The sequence below is a fragment of the Podarcis gaigeae genome (assembly GCF_964106915.1).
Source record: "Podarcis gaigeae genome assembly, chromosome: 8".
Lineage (NCBI taxonomy): Eukaryota > Metazoa > Chordata > Lepidosauria > Squamata > Lacertidae > Podarcis > Podarcis gaigeae.
Window position 1 is genome coordinate 70,024,192 of NC_139684.1, and position 16,675 is coordinate 70,040,866.

Consider the following 16,675-nt stretch of genomic DNA (forward strand, 5'->3'; position numbering starts at 1 on the left):
GATATTGATCAGTGAAACTCCTCTTGCCAGTTGCCTCTTACATTTGACAGGCTGCACAGCAACTCAATTACCTGATCCTGAGGTATTAGAGTGGATTATTGCCTAATAGTTAAAACCTCTACCTGGTGTGTAATAATAATAAAAAATCATCTCTCACCTAAGAAGGGTTTTTTCTGTTTTCTTGCCCAAGAAATAGCTTGGATCTTCCCTTCCGTTCCTCGAACACCAAACCCTCCTGGAACCAAGATTCCACTGCATAAAGGGGGGGGGCGGAGAGAAGTCCATTCAGTGACACCTGAAAGACTGTTACACTTTCATAGAATCGTAGAATTGTAGAGTTGGAAGGGACATGAAGGGCCATCTAGTCCAACCCCTGCAATGCAGGAAGGTGAACAATCTGCATTCCACAAAGCTTTTCATTATTATTTTAAACTTCAAACGTCTACACAGAAACAGAACAGAGTGACTCAAAAATGCAAATTACACCACCAGGGTATACAAATACATTCCTTTCGGGTCATATGTCCAGTGCATCTGCCAACGATCTATAGAACATGTCCATTTTTCAGCATATTAACTTTCTAACGGCTACCATTCTTCCTATATATGACATTAACTAATTTGTCCATTTCTTTCATGCATTTCATTAATCACTCTCAAGGGGCGGGAGTTTCAGAAGTTCAGCGAACACTCTTGGATCTTTTCCAAATAACTGCAAAGCAACAGCAGAAAGGCATGCTTAAAGTAAAGTATATTGTGCAGGGTTGCCTGCTGTGTCTGACCTTCAAAATCTCTTTGCTACTTAGCAGACATGCAGGTTTCCAGACAAAAGTCTCCACCAAATGTGTAGTTCCCCTCAAACAAATGTTTTACATTTATAGCTGTTGTTTAATTAGAGTAATCTTTTTGAAGCCAGGCAACTGAAGCATATAAAAGGGGACTGGCTTCAAAGGCTGAACGCCATGGCTGTTTTGCTCCCCATCTCCAAAAGAGGCTATTCAGAATGATTTAAGTGCTCTGCAGTATCAATCTATGTATGACAAGGGTCAGAGATGCACGTAGACGTTCCTTCCAAGGAAGTGCAAACCTTCAACAGCTGCCTGCAGTATCCTTGGAAATTGGGAGTGCATGACTAAAATGCAATATACACTGCTTCTGATCATGTATACATGGGATAGAATTGTATACATATATTTGGTTTGTGTCCTACTCTATCTTTTTGTGGTTTTATTGTACTATATTGCCTTTGTTTTGTATCCTTTTACATAAACATTCTTTAAAAATATTTATTAGGGGGAAAAGGGTGCATTAACAGCTAAAAAGTGAATCTCATTAATATACTCTGTTCCAGAATCCTGCCACCATCATCAAAGAATTATAGAGTTGAAAGAGACCACGAGGATCATCTAGTCCAACCTCATGCAGTGCAAGAATCTATGACCCAACATAGGTCTTGAACCCACAACCCTGAGATGAAGAGTCTCATGCTCTACCAAATGAGCAATTCTTCAGAGTTATCAACTTCCATTCAGTGGCAAATTGCCTCTGAGCATGCAGGATCTATGTAACAATTGCAGTCAACTGCTATTGAAAGACCACTGGATATTAATATATAACTAGACTCTTATTTGTGGCAGTATGATTTCTTGCCGTTGAGTAACAGGATGTGTGGCACGTTGGGTTTTGTGTAACTAAGTTCTGCCCTGAGTCTACCCACTGTCTACTTGGCTCATAAGATAAAAAGGAAAACGACCACTCTCACTCTATATAAACAGGCCCAGCCAGACTAGAATACTGAGCCAGCCAGGGAACAATAAAAGAAGCCTAGAATGATGCCAGTAGGAGTCACTGCGTCTCAAGGAGGAAAGCAAGGTTATGTATGCCTTACTCAGCACTGCAGAGTTTCTGCCAGGCCTCATGGTATCGAACAGGTTCTTCTTGGAGAGTAGCTGGTTCCAAGTCAGCAGAATCAATGTACTAGGAAGAAATCCATTTTTAAAAAACATGAGATTAAAGCAAAATCAGAGGTACCACTTTTTTAGATCATTGGAGCAAAAAGCTTCTCCCCTCCCTCACTGCTTGTATTATTATTATACAACCAGATCAAACACTATCTGAAGACATTGACAAATATTTCTTTTTGTTTCCCCAAAACTACGTATGACACAACTGTTCCAATTAGTGAAGCACGGAATTTTTGCACCCATCAAAAAATTGTAAAACAGATGTTATTTTTGATGGTCAATTTATTGTTCTGTTCACAAATCTTTACTGTTTGGAGCCAACAGGGCCTCCACCACCCCTCTCCAATACCCTTGGCGCTCTAGAATTGGAGGCCTAGTCTCCAGGTGCAGAGTCTGCTTCTGGGTATAGTAAGAAATGCAAGAGAGAAGGATGGGTGGGATGCAAACAATCTTTTCTGAAACATCAGATAATCCAACAGTTTGTGAAGGAAGACATCCACATAGGCTGAAACACTTCAAGAGCCTTCCACTTGGTGGAGGGCTTCTGCCATCATGACAACTGTTGTCTTCTGTTTGCTCTGAAGCTCCAAAGATGGAGGTTTCGAGGTGTCACATTACATGCATGATCTCTTCCAAGAGGGTTTTGAATTTCTATAGCAGCAAACCGTATCCCTCCAGACATTGTGGACCTGAAATCTCATCATCCTTCACCATTGACCATGCTGACTGAGGCTGATGATGTAGCCCAGAACTTCTGAAGGGCACCAGGCTGCCTACCCTTCCCCTGTAGTTTCTAGATCTGAATTGCTGCTTAAAGTAAACAAAACCTATATTCTGCTTAGTGACGTTCCTATCCACTTTTGTGGGGGGCAAGAGAAGAATGGATGGCCTCTTTCCCCTTCAATATATTTTATATGGCAAGCTTCCCAAAATCTTTTGTCCCCTGGAAAGTAAGAGTACCCAGCTGGGGATTCAAAACAGCATCACCACTATGCTTCTACCACCAATTATGTCCAATGGCTATGCAAGTAGCAGCAGGTTAGTAAGCTTTGTTATCCTCAGTGCTGCTTGAATGTAACATTAAATGGATTGTGTTTTTTTCTAAATACAGCATGAGTATTTTTGGGCTGGAAATATTGGCACCTTGGCTGCTGCTGAAGCACCATTCTCAAACAGGAAAGTACATCCTGTTTATTGCTGCTCTTTGCTTTAAACATGAATCCAGAGAAGACAGCGATTCTGCTGGGGCTAGTGGAAAAGCATACCTTGATCTCAAGCTTGTGATTGATAGCCAGGGCAGAATGTTCCAAAGCTTTGATGACAGAAGCATAGGAATCTGAAAACTTTGTGTATTTGCCAACAAGAGCAATAGAGCAGGTCTCCAATAAGCGATCATATCTGTGTGAACAAAACAAAAAAGCACAACACTGTATCTTCTATCTTTAACCTTTAAAAGCGCAAACTATATACTATTAGCTAAAATAATTAGTTAAAAGATCAGACCTGCATGATCAAGCAGCCTCTCGCTTTGGCAGCACATATGCAATATTGTATATGTTTAGAGCCCAGGCATACAAAGCCAAATGTTGAATGAATAATATGATTCAGCACGAGAATTCTCAGGCCTCGTCTATATATGCAAATAATAAGATGGTAGATCCCTGAGGTTGCAAAATTGATTCTACCACTACAGAATGAAGATATGGGGATAACGGGGGTTTTTTTAGGCTTCTCTACATGAAGGCATGTCTACTGAGAAACATCCCATTGGGCTCAATGGGGCATACTCCCACCTTAGTGGTACAGGACTGTAGCCTTAATTAAGTTTAAATCTTTCCCTTAATTCCCTTTACTGGAGGTTTTTAAGCAAAGGTTTGGATGGGCATCTGTCATGGATGTTTTAGCTGAGATTCCTGCATTGCAGGGGGTTGGACTAGATGACCTGTGGTGTCCCTTCCAGCTCTATGATTCTAAGTACTCATCCACATATTATAGCTACTTCAGTCCAGTTAAGATAAAACTATAAAGGTTAACACAGGAACTAGTCTACAGCAAAATTTGCCAAGTTCTAACTTACTGTACCTGTAAAAAGATTTATCTACAGTTTTTTCTGTGGGTGAATAGTTAGGAAGAGAATCTATTCTTGCCAAAATACTCTGGAGCTCAGGAGGGCTAAGGAAACAAGCTCTCCTCCTAGCCACTCCTCTGCTAACACAGTAGGTCAGAATAGCACAGTTGCTTCCTACGAGCGAGCTCACCTGTCAGCCATCTCCTTCCATTTCATGAGCATTCTCCTAGGCTGCTTTTCAATGGGAAGGTCAAGCCGGTGTCGGAAATAATCAACCACCCCTTGCTCCTCTAGCAAAAGAGGTACCCGATAGATGGAAGAGACATCATGAACACAAATTACCTGTTCAGTAAGAGAAAGAATACTCACTGTCACAATTATGATGTGCATAATACACAGCTCTAGTACCTGGGAAGATTTTTTATTTTTTATTGGGGGGTGGGGGGACTTTATATGCTGTATATTGCAAAGGGAAGATTTTGCTACATGCACAGACCAGATCTATGACCTAAGTACAGTGGCACCTCTGGTTGCGAACAGGAGGTCCGGCCGTATCCCGAAGTTTTTGCAACAGGAGGACCGCTTCTGCGCACACGCGCAGAGGTACGACTGTACACAAATAAATGTGCCAACGGTATCAAAACACATACATTTAAACAATTTTTACCTGTTCTGGTTCTACATGACAGAACATGGAAATCTTCTCTTTTACTGAGGTATCTAGAGGCGTGGAGCATCTGCATACAATCTAGGAATGAAAACAGTAAGTTATCAAACTATACTGCACCAGGTTATAAACCTAACCTTTAGCACTTGGTAGGTTAATGAAATATGCCTTGTAGCCTTCTGCAAACAAAATGCTTCATGGCTATTTGTCGATATGGCATCATTTAAAACAACTCTCTCCACCCCATGACTTATGACATTTGAAAACTTCTATAAAACCAGCCGAGTATGATTTCTACATGCCACAGCAAACTTACCAGATCTGGTGAGAGACCAAGACCCCGAAGTTCACGAACACTATTCTGGGTGGGTTTTGTCTTCTGTTCTCCTGTAGAGCTTGGCTAGCACACAAGCATCAAGAAATATGTATGAGAAGACAGTGTGTCAAATCTACAGCCTCCAAATTATTATGTACTGCAGCAATATATACAGCCATCATCCAGAATAATGTAAAATTAATTTTATCTGAACATCATTAGAAGACAGCTTCACATGCTATAATAAGGCATGCTGAACAATTTAGTATTAAATGTGCCTATACTGATTAATTCCTTATCAGATACTTTCAGAAACATGATTTAATGCTTCTATTTCGATGAACAAAACTCACAGGAGTTTTGGGCATTTTTCTATGCATACAAGTAAGGCTCCACTAAATTTATTACAATTCAAATGGAAGAAGCTATCAATGTCATGGCCATATACTAAGATATATACTTACATTATTTCAGAAACCAGTGATTTCTTACTGGATATTAAATACTTGAGTAATCAACTATATGATAGCAACCTTGCCACAAAAAGCTGACATAAAAAGAAATGTTTATGTGGCAGTAGCTCCTACCATTTCCGAAAGGATTTAATACCGTATATAGGATTTTGCAACCTAATTGTTATGATGACTATATCAAGTGAAAAAGTCATATCTGAGATGCCAAAGCTGCAATATAAATCATGTAAAAGGGGGAAGACCCATTGAACATAGGAAGTACTTCCACGTAAACCTGTACAGGACAATTTAGGTAGTGCCTGGTAAATTCAGGTTACTTCTCCAGAGATAATCTATGCAATTTGATACAAACATCAACTAGTGTTTGCATTTCACAACATATGAATATTGCCTGAATTGCTATATTTTACTTCATATTTTTGCCTTTAGGCCTTTTTTCATACTATTTTTTTTAAGTACTGGTGTTCATAATGCTAAAAAAAAATGCCAATTTCATTTCCCATTTCCAAGGACACACTATTTTTTTTTAAGTACTGGTGTTCATAATGCTAAAAAAAATGCCAATTTCATTTCCCATTTACAAGGACACACTTCTAATCATCTGAGATGGAGCAACATCATTAAAAAACAGTAAGACCTTACCTGTGGTACCAGACTGACATGAATATTACAAAACTTTTCCCGCTTGACTTTGAATTGAAATTGGCGGAATGCCTCGATGAAGGGCATACTTTCAATGTCTCCTACAGTTCCTCCAAGCTAAAACAGAGAGATCTAGAATTAAGCACCATACTCTGTTTTTAGAACACAAAGACAGTGTCAATGTCACTCTGTATAACTATCGGTGGTTCACCTCAAAGTATGCTATGTAATAAGATGCTGGATGATGCAAGCCATAGGTTGGATCCAGACTAAATTACCTCCACTTCAATTTCATTTATTTCAATGGGTACTAAGCAATAACTAACTATCCTATCCCAGTTCTTTGAATGAAACTAAAGTTCAACTCATTCAGCCTGGATTCAAATAGAAGTGTTTGCCAACCAAGCAAGATCAACCCAGAACAATTAGGTGTTTGACACTTTCACATTTCCAGTTGTCCCAACCAATATTTTTTCTTTTAAATTTCCTCCATATTCTGTGACTGCAAACAAAATCTTCGCAGAAAATTAGCGCTATATGTTATCTGGAGAACATATGAAAGGTTTTGCTCTCTCAAGGGTGGAAAGGCTACTTTAATGCAAACAAATCCTTAGGTGAACAAAGATAGAATTTGCTAAAAGGAGGGAGGGAATTGTTGACACTCTCTCAAATGGCCCTATCAGAATTCTAACCAGAGTACTATCAATATATGACATTTCCTAAAAAGATATTGGGTTGCATCCATCTACGTTTTACTCGGAGTAGACTCACTGGACTTAATAGAGCTAGGTTAGTCATGTTTGTTAATTTCAACGAGTCCATTCCAAGTATGACTAAAATTAGATACAACTCTTTTGGCCAAATTTGCATGTTACTCTAAAAAATACATGGATTACTGCAAACTGATGACCAGAACAAGCTGCAGCAAATCTTGGGCTCGTATGCCACCTATCCCCCCTACTCCTCCCACACAAGGAGGAAGAGATCAGAAATTTTCACTTACACTTTTGCTTTGTTGTTTCATCCAAAATAGAAGAATACTGTTAATGTTAACTATGGTTTGTCTGAAACAAGCCAGCATGAAAAACAATGGCCAAGTGAGAAAGAGAATAAGCATCAGGCACAACCTTCCTACAGCTCACCCACACTGCAATACACTATGGTTTAGCAAGACACATCAACATTCAGCCTTTAACCTGTGCATCATGGATACCAACCTCAATCACACAAACTTGAGGTTCTATGCCATCATCATCTACTGGGATTCGTGCTTGTCTCATTACCCACTCCTGGATAGCATCTGTAATGTGGGGTACAACTGCAAAACGAGACAAGAAGAGAAGAGGAGAGGAGAGGAGAGGAGAGGAGAGGAGAAGTGTTTGGAATACATTTGTCCATTTTCAAACTAAAAACAATAATAAAACCAGTATCTTAGAGTTCACATGCTCCAACACAGAGCAGTGCCCTATTAATCAACAGATATTTGTTGTGACTTGCACATAACATGACTAGGGCTGAAATCCTACTATTCAGCTTATGTATTAGTTTTAGAACCCTCTCAACACAGATTACTCTTCTTTTATATTTGTTTAAAATAAGCAGACCCTGCCACTGGAAAACTGTTACCAAGAACCAGGACTACTATGTACCATATTTACCCAAATTTATTGCACACCTTTTTTGGCCAAATTAGGGTGTGCATTAGATTTGATGGCACCAGCAAAAACTTCTTTGGTTTCAAAAATTGAGATGTGCATTAAATTCAAAGGTGCATTAGATTCATGTAAATATGGTATATTTTTCTTTTATATACTTTATACATTTTCATTAATATACTGATTTAGTTCCCCTCTCAATATTCCTAATACCCAGATGACGTAGGAATTACCATAGCCTTGTCCCAAACACATTGTTCCCATGAAGTTGCCACTCCTGTTCCAAACAGTAGAAATACTGACAATAATATGAATCAACCGAGAGATATTTTAGGTCAGCAAACAACATAAACGATCAATTTGAACTTCACAAGCCAAACCACAGCATAACAACGATTTATATATTGTCCATATATATGTATATATCAAGTGTTGTCATGCCTTATTTTTAGAATTATTTGTATACTTTTCTCAACTGTGCATGCCACCAAGAGAGTCAAGAATGAATGGGCAGAAGGGATAAATGTGAACATGCCCATCTTTGCCAGGTACAGATAAGAACGGCATTCAGCTGAAGTACACAGAGAACCAATCATTGCCTTCGCGTTTCAAAAGGCACAAGGCCTGTCGTAATACTGGAAACAGTGATATGCTGACCTCTATTAAAGCCAAGTGAACCCAGTTTGAATATCCTACCTTGAACTGTTTTCCCAAGATAGTCTCCCTTCCTTTCTTTGTTGATGACATACTGATATATCTTCCCTGTGGTCAGATTATTGTCTTTCGTGAGTCGGATATCAAGAAAGCGTTCATAGTTGCCCAGATCCAAATCCACTTCCCCTCCGTCATCCAACACAAACACTTCACCTAAAACCAAGTGACATGCATAAGTTAGACTTGCTTGAAGCAGTAACTACCTTCTTCCCTACAAATACTAACCAGTATTTCTATATTATACCCTAAAAAAGTTGTCACCAACTCCATCTATAGCACTGGCAATTCCAAACCCTCACCCCAATGCAACAGTCAGAGTGCAATTATACACCACCATCCCTCAAAACATCCTCAGCATTATTTTATTCTTAATGTTTAAAAGTTTGCTCTTTCTCTCCATCTTACCATGCTCATAAGGAGAAAAGGTGCCTGCATCAATGTTAATGTATGGGTCAATTTTAATTGAAGTTACATGCAAGCCACATGATTTGAGGATTGTCCCAACGCTGCTAGCAATTATTCCTTTCCCAATCCCAGAGATAACACCACCTGTTACCAGAATGTACTTCATTTGTTTTAATACCTGGAAAAGAAAAGAAAAATTAATTTGACAACACAGTAATAATAATAATAATAATCTCTGCCTAGATACTAGAACAATGGTGTTGTACTTAAATCCAAACATGGAAACATGGAAATGAAACAGAAAATGTTTTAAGTTTTTACAGAATAAATACACTAACACCACCTGCACAAAACTGTCAATGGTATGTGAAAGATCTTTTAACCAATTTATTTCTGTGAACTTTGTCCAATTAAAACTAATAAAGACAGAACAATTATACTTTAAACTTTATTTTCCATTTGGATGTTGTTGTTACACTCTAGGCTTAATTTATACATTTAATTCCATCCCCTTATTGCCTTAGGGAGCAATTCTAGACACACCTTCCTATATAGTAAGCCCCATTGAAGTCAACAGGATTTACATCTGAGTATTCTGTAATGAAGAAGGTTTTCTTATAATGTTGATTGTACTGTGTATTCTGCTGCTTTTAAAACCACTTTTTGCTTTAACTGTTGTATGGTTTCACTGGTCATTTTGTTTCCATTTTAAATTGTATTTCTGCATTTTCACGATGTTTAATATATTTTGAAACTTACTTTGTTTTGTATTGGTTTTATGTAAGCTTTGTGTACTTTTTTGGCAGGCAGAGTAAAAATTAAACCACAACGCACCCGGCATATTGATAGCAGTCTATAAATATAATAATGTAGCTACCAGTGAAAAGTAGAATAACTTGCAACAGCCAAAGCAAACGGGCAGTCCATCTAAAAATAGGATATTGACTTCCAAGTTCCCAGAATTTTAGAGACAAATTTGATACAAACTACACTGACTCTTCACAGTGCATAACAGGAACAACTGTATGCAAAACTTCTAACTCCATTTAAAAGTTAATGTACCACATTCTTTTACCTATAATTAACCTCATAAAACCCACTACTCACATTTATAGTGTATGCCTTGCTTAAAGGAACAGTCAGACAGCAAATCATAAATATGTCTTGTTCTGCGTAAGCAGGAGAATAAATCATAAAGGAAAGACAGACAGGGATGGAAGCCATCGGTCATTTATTTATGCTATTAATTTCTAATCCACCTTTGATATATATTTAAAAATTAAGGTTGCTTACAAAATAAAATTTAGAATCTGAATAAAAACAAAAATAATAAAACAATAGTGTATAAACTAGTAGGAACATCCAGCAGTGCTTTCAAAAAAGGAAAATCTTCACAGATTAAAAGCCCTGGCATGATTTTGCAGAGTTTGGGGTTGACCTCGGTAAGATCTCTGAAGAGGCATTCTGGTAGACATAATTCCTCCACTGCTGCCAGTTCAGTGTCCTCCAGCATGGAATTAGGGAGAAGAATATAAATGTATGATAGTGGTAATGTGACTGGGTGGGGCCAAAAGGACTCTTGCATCACCATAAAATCCAGCATATTGTGTCTTAAGTCACAAGCAACAGCAAACGGAATGAATAGCCTTAAAAACTAATAAATGTATCATGGCACAAGTTTCTGTGGACTACATTGCATCTGATGAAATCAACATTAGTCCACAACAGCTTATGCCATAATAAATGTGTTCAATCTTTTAAGAGCCAGATACCTTGACAACTGATGTAAGAGACGTGGCTACTCCTGTGGGAAAAGAAAGTTCCAGTGTGGCAGGGTGGTTAGCTTCTTAGACTAGAACGGAGAGATATGGTTCCTCTGGATGATCCTGCATTGGTCACTAATTCATTGCAAGGATAAAATGAAAAGAGATGAACCACTTACATTATCCCAGAGTCCTTGGAAGGACAGTACTGTATAGTAAAAGTGCCATAAACAAACGTATCAGCTTACACAGTCCACAGCCTACTTGCATTTGATGAAACTTACAACATAGCAATTCTGTTTGTCTATTGCAGCAAACACAGGGATGCGGGAAGTCTAAAGATTACTTCATCTGTTCATAAGAAATAAAAAGTTTTGGAAAAGCTACCAGGGTACATTTAGTTGGAATGCATGTCATATCCAGCACATTTGATGCCTCTCCTGGCACATTCCATTGTTTTTGCCCCACACACATAAATATTGCAAGAATTGTAGGGAAAAAATTAATTGGGGCAGGGGAGGGTGGAAGGAAAGAGACCAGGGAAAGAGAAGATCAATAAGAACCAAAAAAATCTCAATCAGATAAAAGGGTAAAACATATAATCCTCATTTAAGTTTTGAAATATTACCAGCAATATCACCCCAATTTAGGGTATGGCTGGAATGCACATCATTAATAGGAACATCTTGAGGCACAGAATTCAACTGAGGATGGGATCAGAGGCCTTTCTTTACAAGAGAGGGGAAACAAGAAGAAGAAAAAAGAAGGAAGGGGGCGTACTATATATTTTTTTTACCTTTCCTCCAAGCAAGCACACCTTTTATCCTCTCAACAACCCTGCAAGGCATATCAGGTTGTCAGAGAAAGTAAACCTTCATGGGAGGGGGGAGCTCCGAGAATTTGAACCTGGGTCTCTGCCATTCCTAGAGCCAACACTTCCACCTCTCTAGGCCATGCTGACCAAAAACCAGCACCAACTGTGGGGCAGTTAGATAATCTGACACAACTGGGCTTCATGATGCTTCAGCTCCTTCCCTGACATGTATCTAAATACGGGGCAAAGCCACCTCTTCTGCATTGGGGGGGGGGGGAGCTCTCCTGATCCGTCTGCTGAGGATTTATTTTGGGAGGGGTCGTCTCTGGACTCCAACGCCCACCCTTCCCCCCCCCCAAAAAAAATCCAGCATCGCTGAGCATCTGTGGTACGCAAAGGACGGAGGCAGCCCCCTTGAAAGAGAGGGACGACCCCACAGACGAGGCAGCCTATGGGGAGGGTTTGGCCGAGGGAAAGAGGCGACCCCTTTCGCTCGCCCTTCTCCTCAGCTCAGTCTAACCGCCTTCCCCCCTCGACTCTCCTTTCTGGCGGGGGGGGGGTCCCCGACAGTTTGGCCGCCTCCTCACGCGGCAGCCTCGAAGCTCGCGCCCCGCGACCCCTCCCCAGCCACGACATGCACGCGCGCGCGCTTTGCCCCCGCCCCTTTTAACGGCCGTTTCCCCCTCGCGCTCCCCTCACCCGCGAAGCCGAGGAGGAAAAACGGCCCGCCCGCCTCGCCTGCGCCGAATCTCTCGAGGCCGGAACCGGAGGAGGGGGAAGCAGCGCCACGAGCGCGTGAAGCCGGCACCGCGCGGTTAGAACACATGGGATGGGGATGGGGAAAGAGCAGGGAGGAAGAGGAGGAGCCAGACGCCGGCGGGCTCCAGAGCATGTATACATAAGCATATTTTCATGAGGAAGTGCGCCTGCGCAGAGCTTGGCGCGAGCTGTCCGCCCGCCTTCTTCTCTGGGCTCGCTTCTGATTAGCTGGGGCTTGACAAGGGGCGGGGAGAAGGGCGGGCGGGCCGAGAATGAATGGAGTGAGTGAGTGCGTGAATGAATGAATGAATGAATTGCATGTGCTGTGCGTTCGATGGGCGCCGAGGATGAGCCACAGGCTCGTGATCGTATGCAGGTCTGTGGACATAGGAGCCGGATCCTAGGGGACGAGGTCCTTTAGGGGCTCCCAATAAAATATTTTTATATTTTTCCCAGTAGTGATGTATGGAAGTGAGAGCTGGACCATAAAGAAGGCTGATAGCAGAAGAATTGATGCTTTTGAATTATGGTGCTGGAGGAGACTCTTGAGAGTCCCATGGACTGCAAGAAGATCAAACCTCTCCATTCTGAAGGAAATCAGCCCTGAGTGCTCACTGGAAGGACAGATTGTGAAGCCGAGACTCCAATACTTTGGCCACCTCATGAGAAGAGAAGGCTCCCTGGAAAAGACCCTGATGTTGGGAAAGATTGAGGGCACAAGGAGAAGGGGACGACAGAGGACGAGATGGTTGGACAGTGTTCTCGAAGCTACCAGCATGAGTTTGACCAAACTGCGGGAGGCAGTGGAAGACCGGAGTGCCTGGCATGCTCTGGTCCATGGGGTCATGAAGAGTCGGACACGACTAAACGACTAAACAACAACAATAAAATATTTGAGGGGGCTGCCGCCCACCCCCAAGTTAATGGGCATTGCTGCCCAAATGGTGTGTGTGTGTCGCGTACCAGTTCTGCAGGATGACACTTATGTGGGCTCTCCCCACCCCAATTTTTTATTCAAGTTGGCACCTCTGTCTAAAGAGACGTGTGTTCTACTGCGTTGCGCAAAGGCTTGCTTCCTGGTAAGCTGGCACAGGCTTGCTGCTGCTTTGGTTGTCTGAAATCCTCCTGAACAACCCTTGCTCACTGCATATTTGGCCATGCAACTGTAGCACAGCCACTTCCAACCTTCAGGTGTGGCCAGGCATCAGAGAGGGTATGTACAGCAGAGGGAGGCATGGGAAACAGGGCCCAATCCATTGACATGGCTGAGTAACAAGCTTCATTGGGCTCCTGATCATTCACGCTGGTCCTTTGCAGCAGGCTTTCCTCTTCCCTCCCCTTTTCCTTTTGTGTTGTAGCTTTCTGTTGCCATTGTTAGCCTGTACACGAGGGCTGTCTCATTAAGCTCGTGTAGTAAACATGCCTTCCAGTAGCACCTTAAAGACCAACTAAGTCAGTTCTTGGTATGAGCTTTCGTGTGCATGCACACTTCTTCAGATACCAAAAGTGCACACGAAAGCTCATACCAAGAACTGACTTAGTTGGTCTTTAAGGTGCTACTGGAAGGAATTTTTTTTGTTTTGACTATGGCAGACCAACACGGCTACCTATCTGTAACTAGTAAACATGCATTACATGTAAAACAAATTACCAAGTATTTGGTTTTGTGAAGTTTCTATGCTGCCCATCAGTAAAGCCCCTGAGAACAGTGTACAACAAAATAACAAACAGTAAATATATAAAACATGTTCATAATAGGAAAGGGGGGAATCTAGCCCAGTATTGTTCACCCTGACATCAGATCTGCTAAAGTGCAGCTGTCAGTTTGTTTCCAGTCATGGCGAATCTTTAACTGGAGATTGTACAGATAACAGAAAACACGGACAGTTGAAGCAGCTGACTTTCATAATCTAGATTATTAAGAACATAGGAAGCTGCCTTATATCTAGTAAAACCATTGGTCCCTCTAACCCAGTATTGTCAACTCTGACTGGCAGTAGCTCTGCAGGGTCTCAGGCAGAGAAGCGTGTTACTCATCAGTTGCTTTTAGCTGAAAAAAATAATGGTTTGAGCCTGGGACCTTCATGTAGAAGAACATGTCTCTATCGCTATTGCTCCTACTTTGCTGCTGATATTGTCAGCACCGTGTATATCTAAATACACAAACCCTGCAGTCTCAATACTGTACTGCTGTGGTGGGGGACCTATGGTCCTCTAGAAATTTGCCAGACTCCAACCCCCATAAGTCCCAGCCAGCATAGCCAATGGTAAGGGATGCCATCGCAGCTGCACCCCCCGCGCTGGGTGCCACGGCCCCAGGACGCGTGCCACGCCCCTGGGACACGCACCAGCCACGCCCCTGCCAGCTATCTGCCCCCCACCGCCAGAGCTTGAAGCTCTCCCACTGGGTGATGGGAGTTGTAGTCCAGCCACATTTCCTATAACCAGTGTAATCCCGTGCATATTTACTCAGAAATCAATTACACTGTATCCGGTGGTGCTTAGCACTGCAGCCTTGTTGACAGAAATAATAATAACGTATTTCTTTCATTGTTTTACCACTGCCATCATTTCCTTCCCTCCCTCCGTTGTCTGCCTAGCATCTATTTTCAGACTGTGAAGTCTTTTGCTGCAGGGACCTGCCCTCTCGTTCTTGGTAAAACACAATGCACATAAGAAAGAGTATCAATAAACGAATAAATAATAACTACGTGTGCATATGGGAGGGAGGACTGCAGGGTCTTTTAAAATATATTTCATTTCATTTCCCAATATAACAAGAGAATAATTGACACACACACAACCCCATTAAACTGATGTGTGCCTGGAGACACTCAAGACCAGTACGAACATTCGACATACAGCTTGAAATTACTTAATTATCCATTTCAGAGGAGAACATCAAGATGTATTGGTGCTTTCATGTGTGGTTGGCTTTTTTAAAAAAGCATAATTCCAAAATGATGGAAAGAAGCACTGGGGCCCTGGCAACGGCCGGAAGGTGTTGGATGCTGACACCAGACTCCTGATACTCTCCTAAAGCAGAGGTGGGGAATCCCTTTGGGCCAGCAAGACAGATCTTTATCTCCCTCCACCTGGGAGCTATGAGACTAATGGGGCTATGAAATTACTTTGAAGGAAATGAAGCTTAAGCTTCAGGGCCCCTAATCCCAGAGGAGCCCCAGAAGCAAATTTAGCCAACATTGCTTAAAATAAATTAGGTCTAGTACACCGAATTCGAGTCACACAACTCCATTTGATTATTTTGTTGTTTTAGATATTTCAACTACAGTGGTACCTCAGGTTACATACGCTTCAGGTTACATACGCTTGTTACAGACTCCGCTAACCCAGAAATAGTGCTTCAGGTTAAGAACTTTGCTTCAGGATGAGAACAGAAATCGTGCTACGGCAGCAGCGGGAGGCCCCATTAGCTAAAGTGGTGCTTCAGGTTAAGAACAGTTTCAGGTTAAGTACGGACCTCCGGAACGAAATAAGTATTTAACCACTGTATCCCAGAGTTTAGCAGCAGCACAGATGTTATAAAGGTGTGGTGATCTGTCCTGGAAAAACCCCATTGAAGAACATCACAGTGGTTACCCACTGTTTCTGGTTGTGGTGCTATTGTTGGAATCCATTTGTCTTGAAAGACAATGGAGTGCGTCTCCAGGCCAGGGGTGAACTCTAACTCCTGGAGAATCACAGCACCTGCTGTAGAGATCAGTAACTTGTAGCTGCTGCTGTGTTAGCAGCACCAAAGTGACCTCTCCAGGGCACAGGCAGTGTGTATGGAGATCCTGGGCTGCCCAGACAACAAGACCCCCACTTGGCCTCACCGATGTCCAAAGGAAAGCAGAGCAATACATTTGGCACCAGTTTGGCAGCAGGAGTTGGTGGAAGGAGGCGTACAAGGCGCCATCCTATGCCCTCCAACATTTCTCCAATGAAAATAGGACATCCTATTCCATGATGATAATTTTACTATTTATAGCCCACACATCTTACTGGGTTGCTCCAACCACTCTGGGCAACTTCCAACATATATAAAAACACAATAAAACATTTCTTAAAAACTTGCTTATACAAGATTGCCTTGAGGCAGCTCTGGGATCAGATAACTCCATACCCTCCAACATCTCTTCAATGAAAATAGGGACATCCTAAGGAAAAGTGGGACATTCCGGGATCAAATCAGAAACCGGGACGGCTTCTCTAAATGAGGAATGTTCCTGGAGAATAGGGACACTTGGAGGACCTGCCATCCAACTGTCCTTAGCCTTTTCTTCTCCTGAAGATGTCCCAAAAGCCAGTCCGTACCAATTGTTCCTCCGGGTTTGCTCCTGAAGCCTTTCTCACAAATGAGTATGGCCACAAGGCAGCAGAGGTTTAGGATCAGAGTTTCCCTTCTCCTAGATGGGCTACCTTCCCAGGTTGA

The 16,675-nt window shown here is 41.9% G+C and overlaps 1 protein-coding gene across 9 annotated transcripts in view; it reads right to left on the reverse strand.

The window, feature by feature from the left end:
• The window catches only part of CTPS1 (CTP synthase 1), a 19,395-nt gene extending 6,990 nt beyond the window's left edge, over positions 1–12,405 (reverse strand). The window contains exons 1-12 of one of the 9 annotated variants that reach the window (XM_083750779.1): positions 12,181–12,405; positions 10,677–10,802; positions 8,905–9,082; positions 8,482–8,652; positions 7,348–7,448; positions 6,131–6,247; positions 5,016–5,099; positions 4,700–4,780; positions 4,223–4,374; positions 3,230–3,362; positions 1,889–1,977; positions 158–252 (exon numbers count right to left, since the gene is read on the reverse strand). In XM_083750779.1, coding sequence (XP_083606905.1) covers positions 158–252; positions 1,889–1,977; positions 3,230–3,362; positions 4,223–4,374; positions 4,700–4,780; positions 5,016–5,099; positions 6,131–6,247; positions 7,348–7,448; positions 8,482–8,652; positions 8,905–9,070 — 1,189 coding nt within the window. In that variant the 5' untranslated portion in view covers positions 9,071–9,082; positions 10,677–10,802; positions 12,181–12,405. Of the gene's footprint in view, positions 1–157; positions 253–1,888; positions 1,978–3,229; positions 3,363–4,222; positions 4,375–4,699; positions 4,781–5,015; positions 5,100–6,130; positions 6,248–7,347; positions 7,449–8,481; positions 8,653–8,904; positions 9,083–10,676; positions 10,803–10,915; positions 11,019–11,295; positions 12,145–12,180 lie in introns of those variants that run through there. The other 8 variants (XM_083750783.1, XM_083750782.1, XM_083750781.1 and 5 more) reach the window with 8 other exon arrangements.
• Between the last annotated feature and the right edge of the window lie 4,270 nt (positions 12,406–16,675).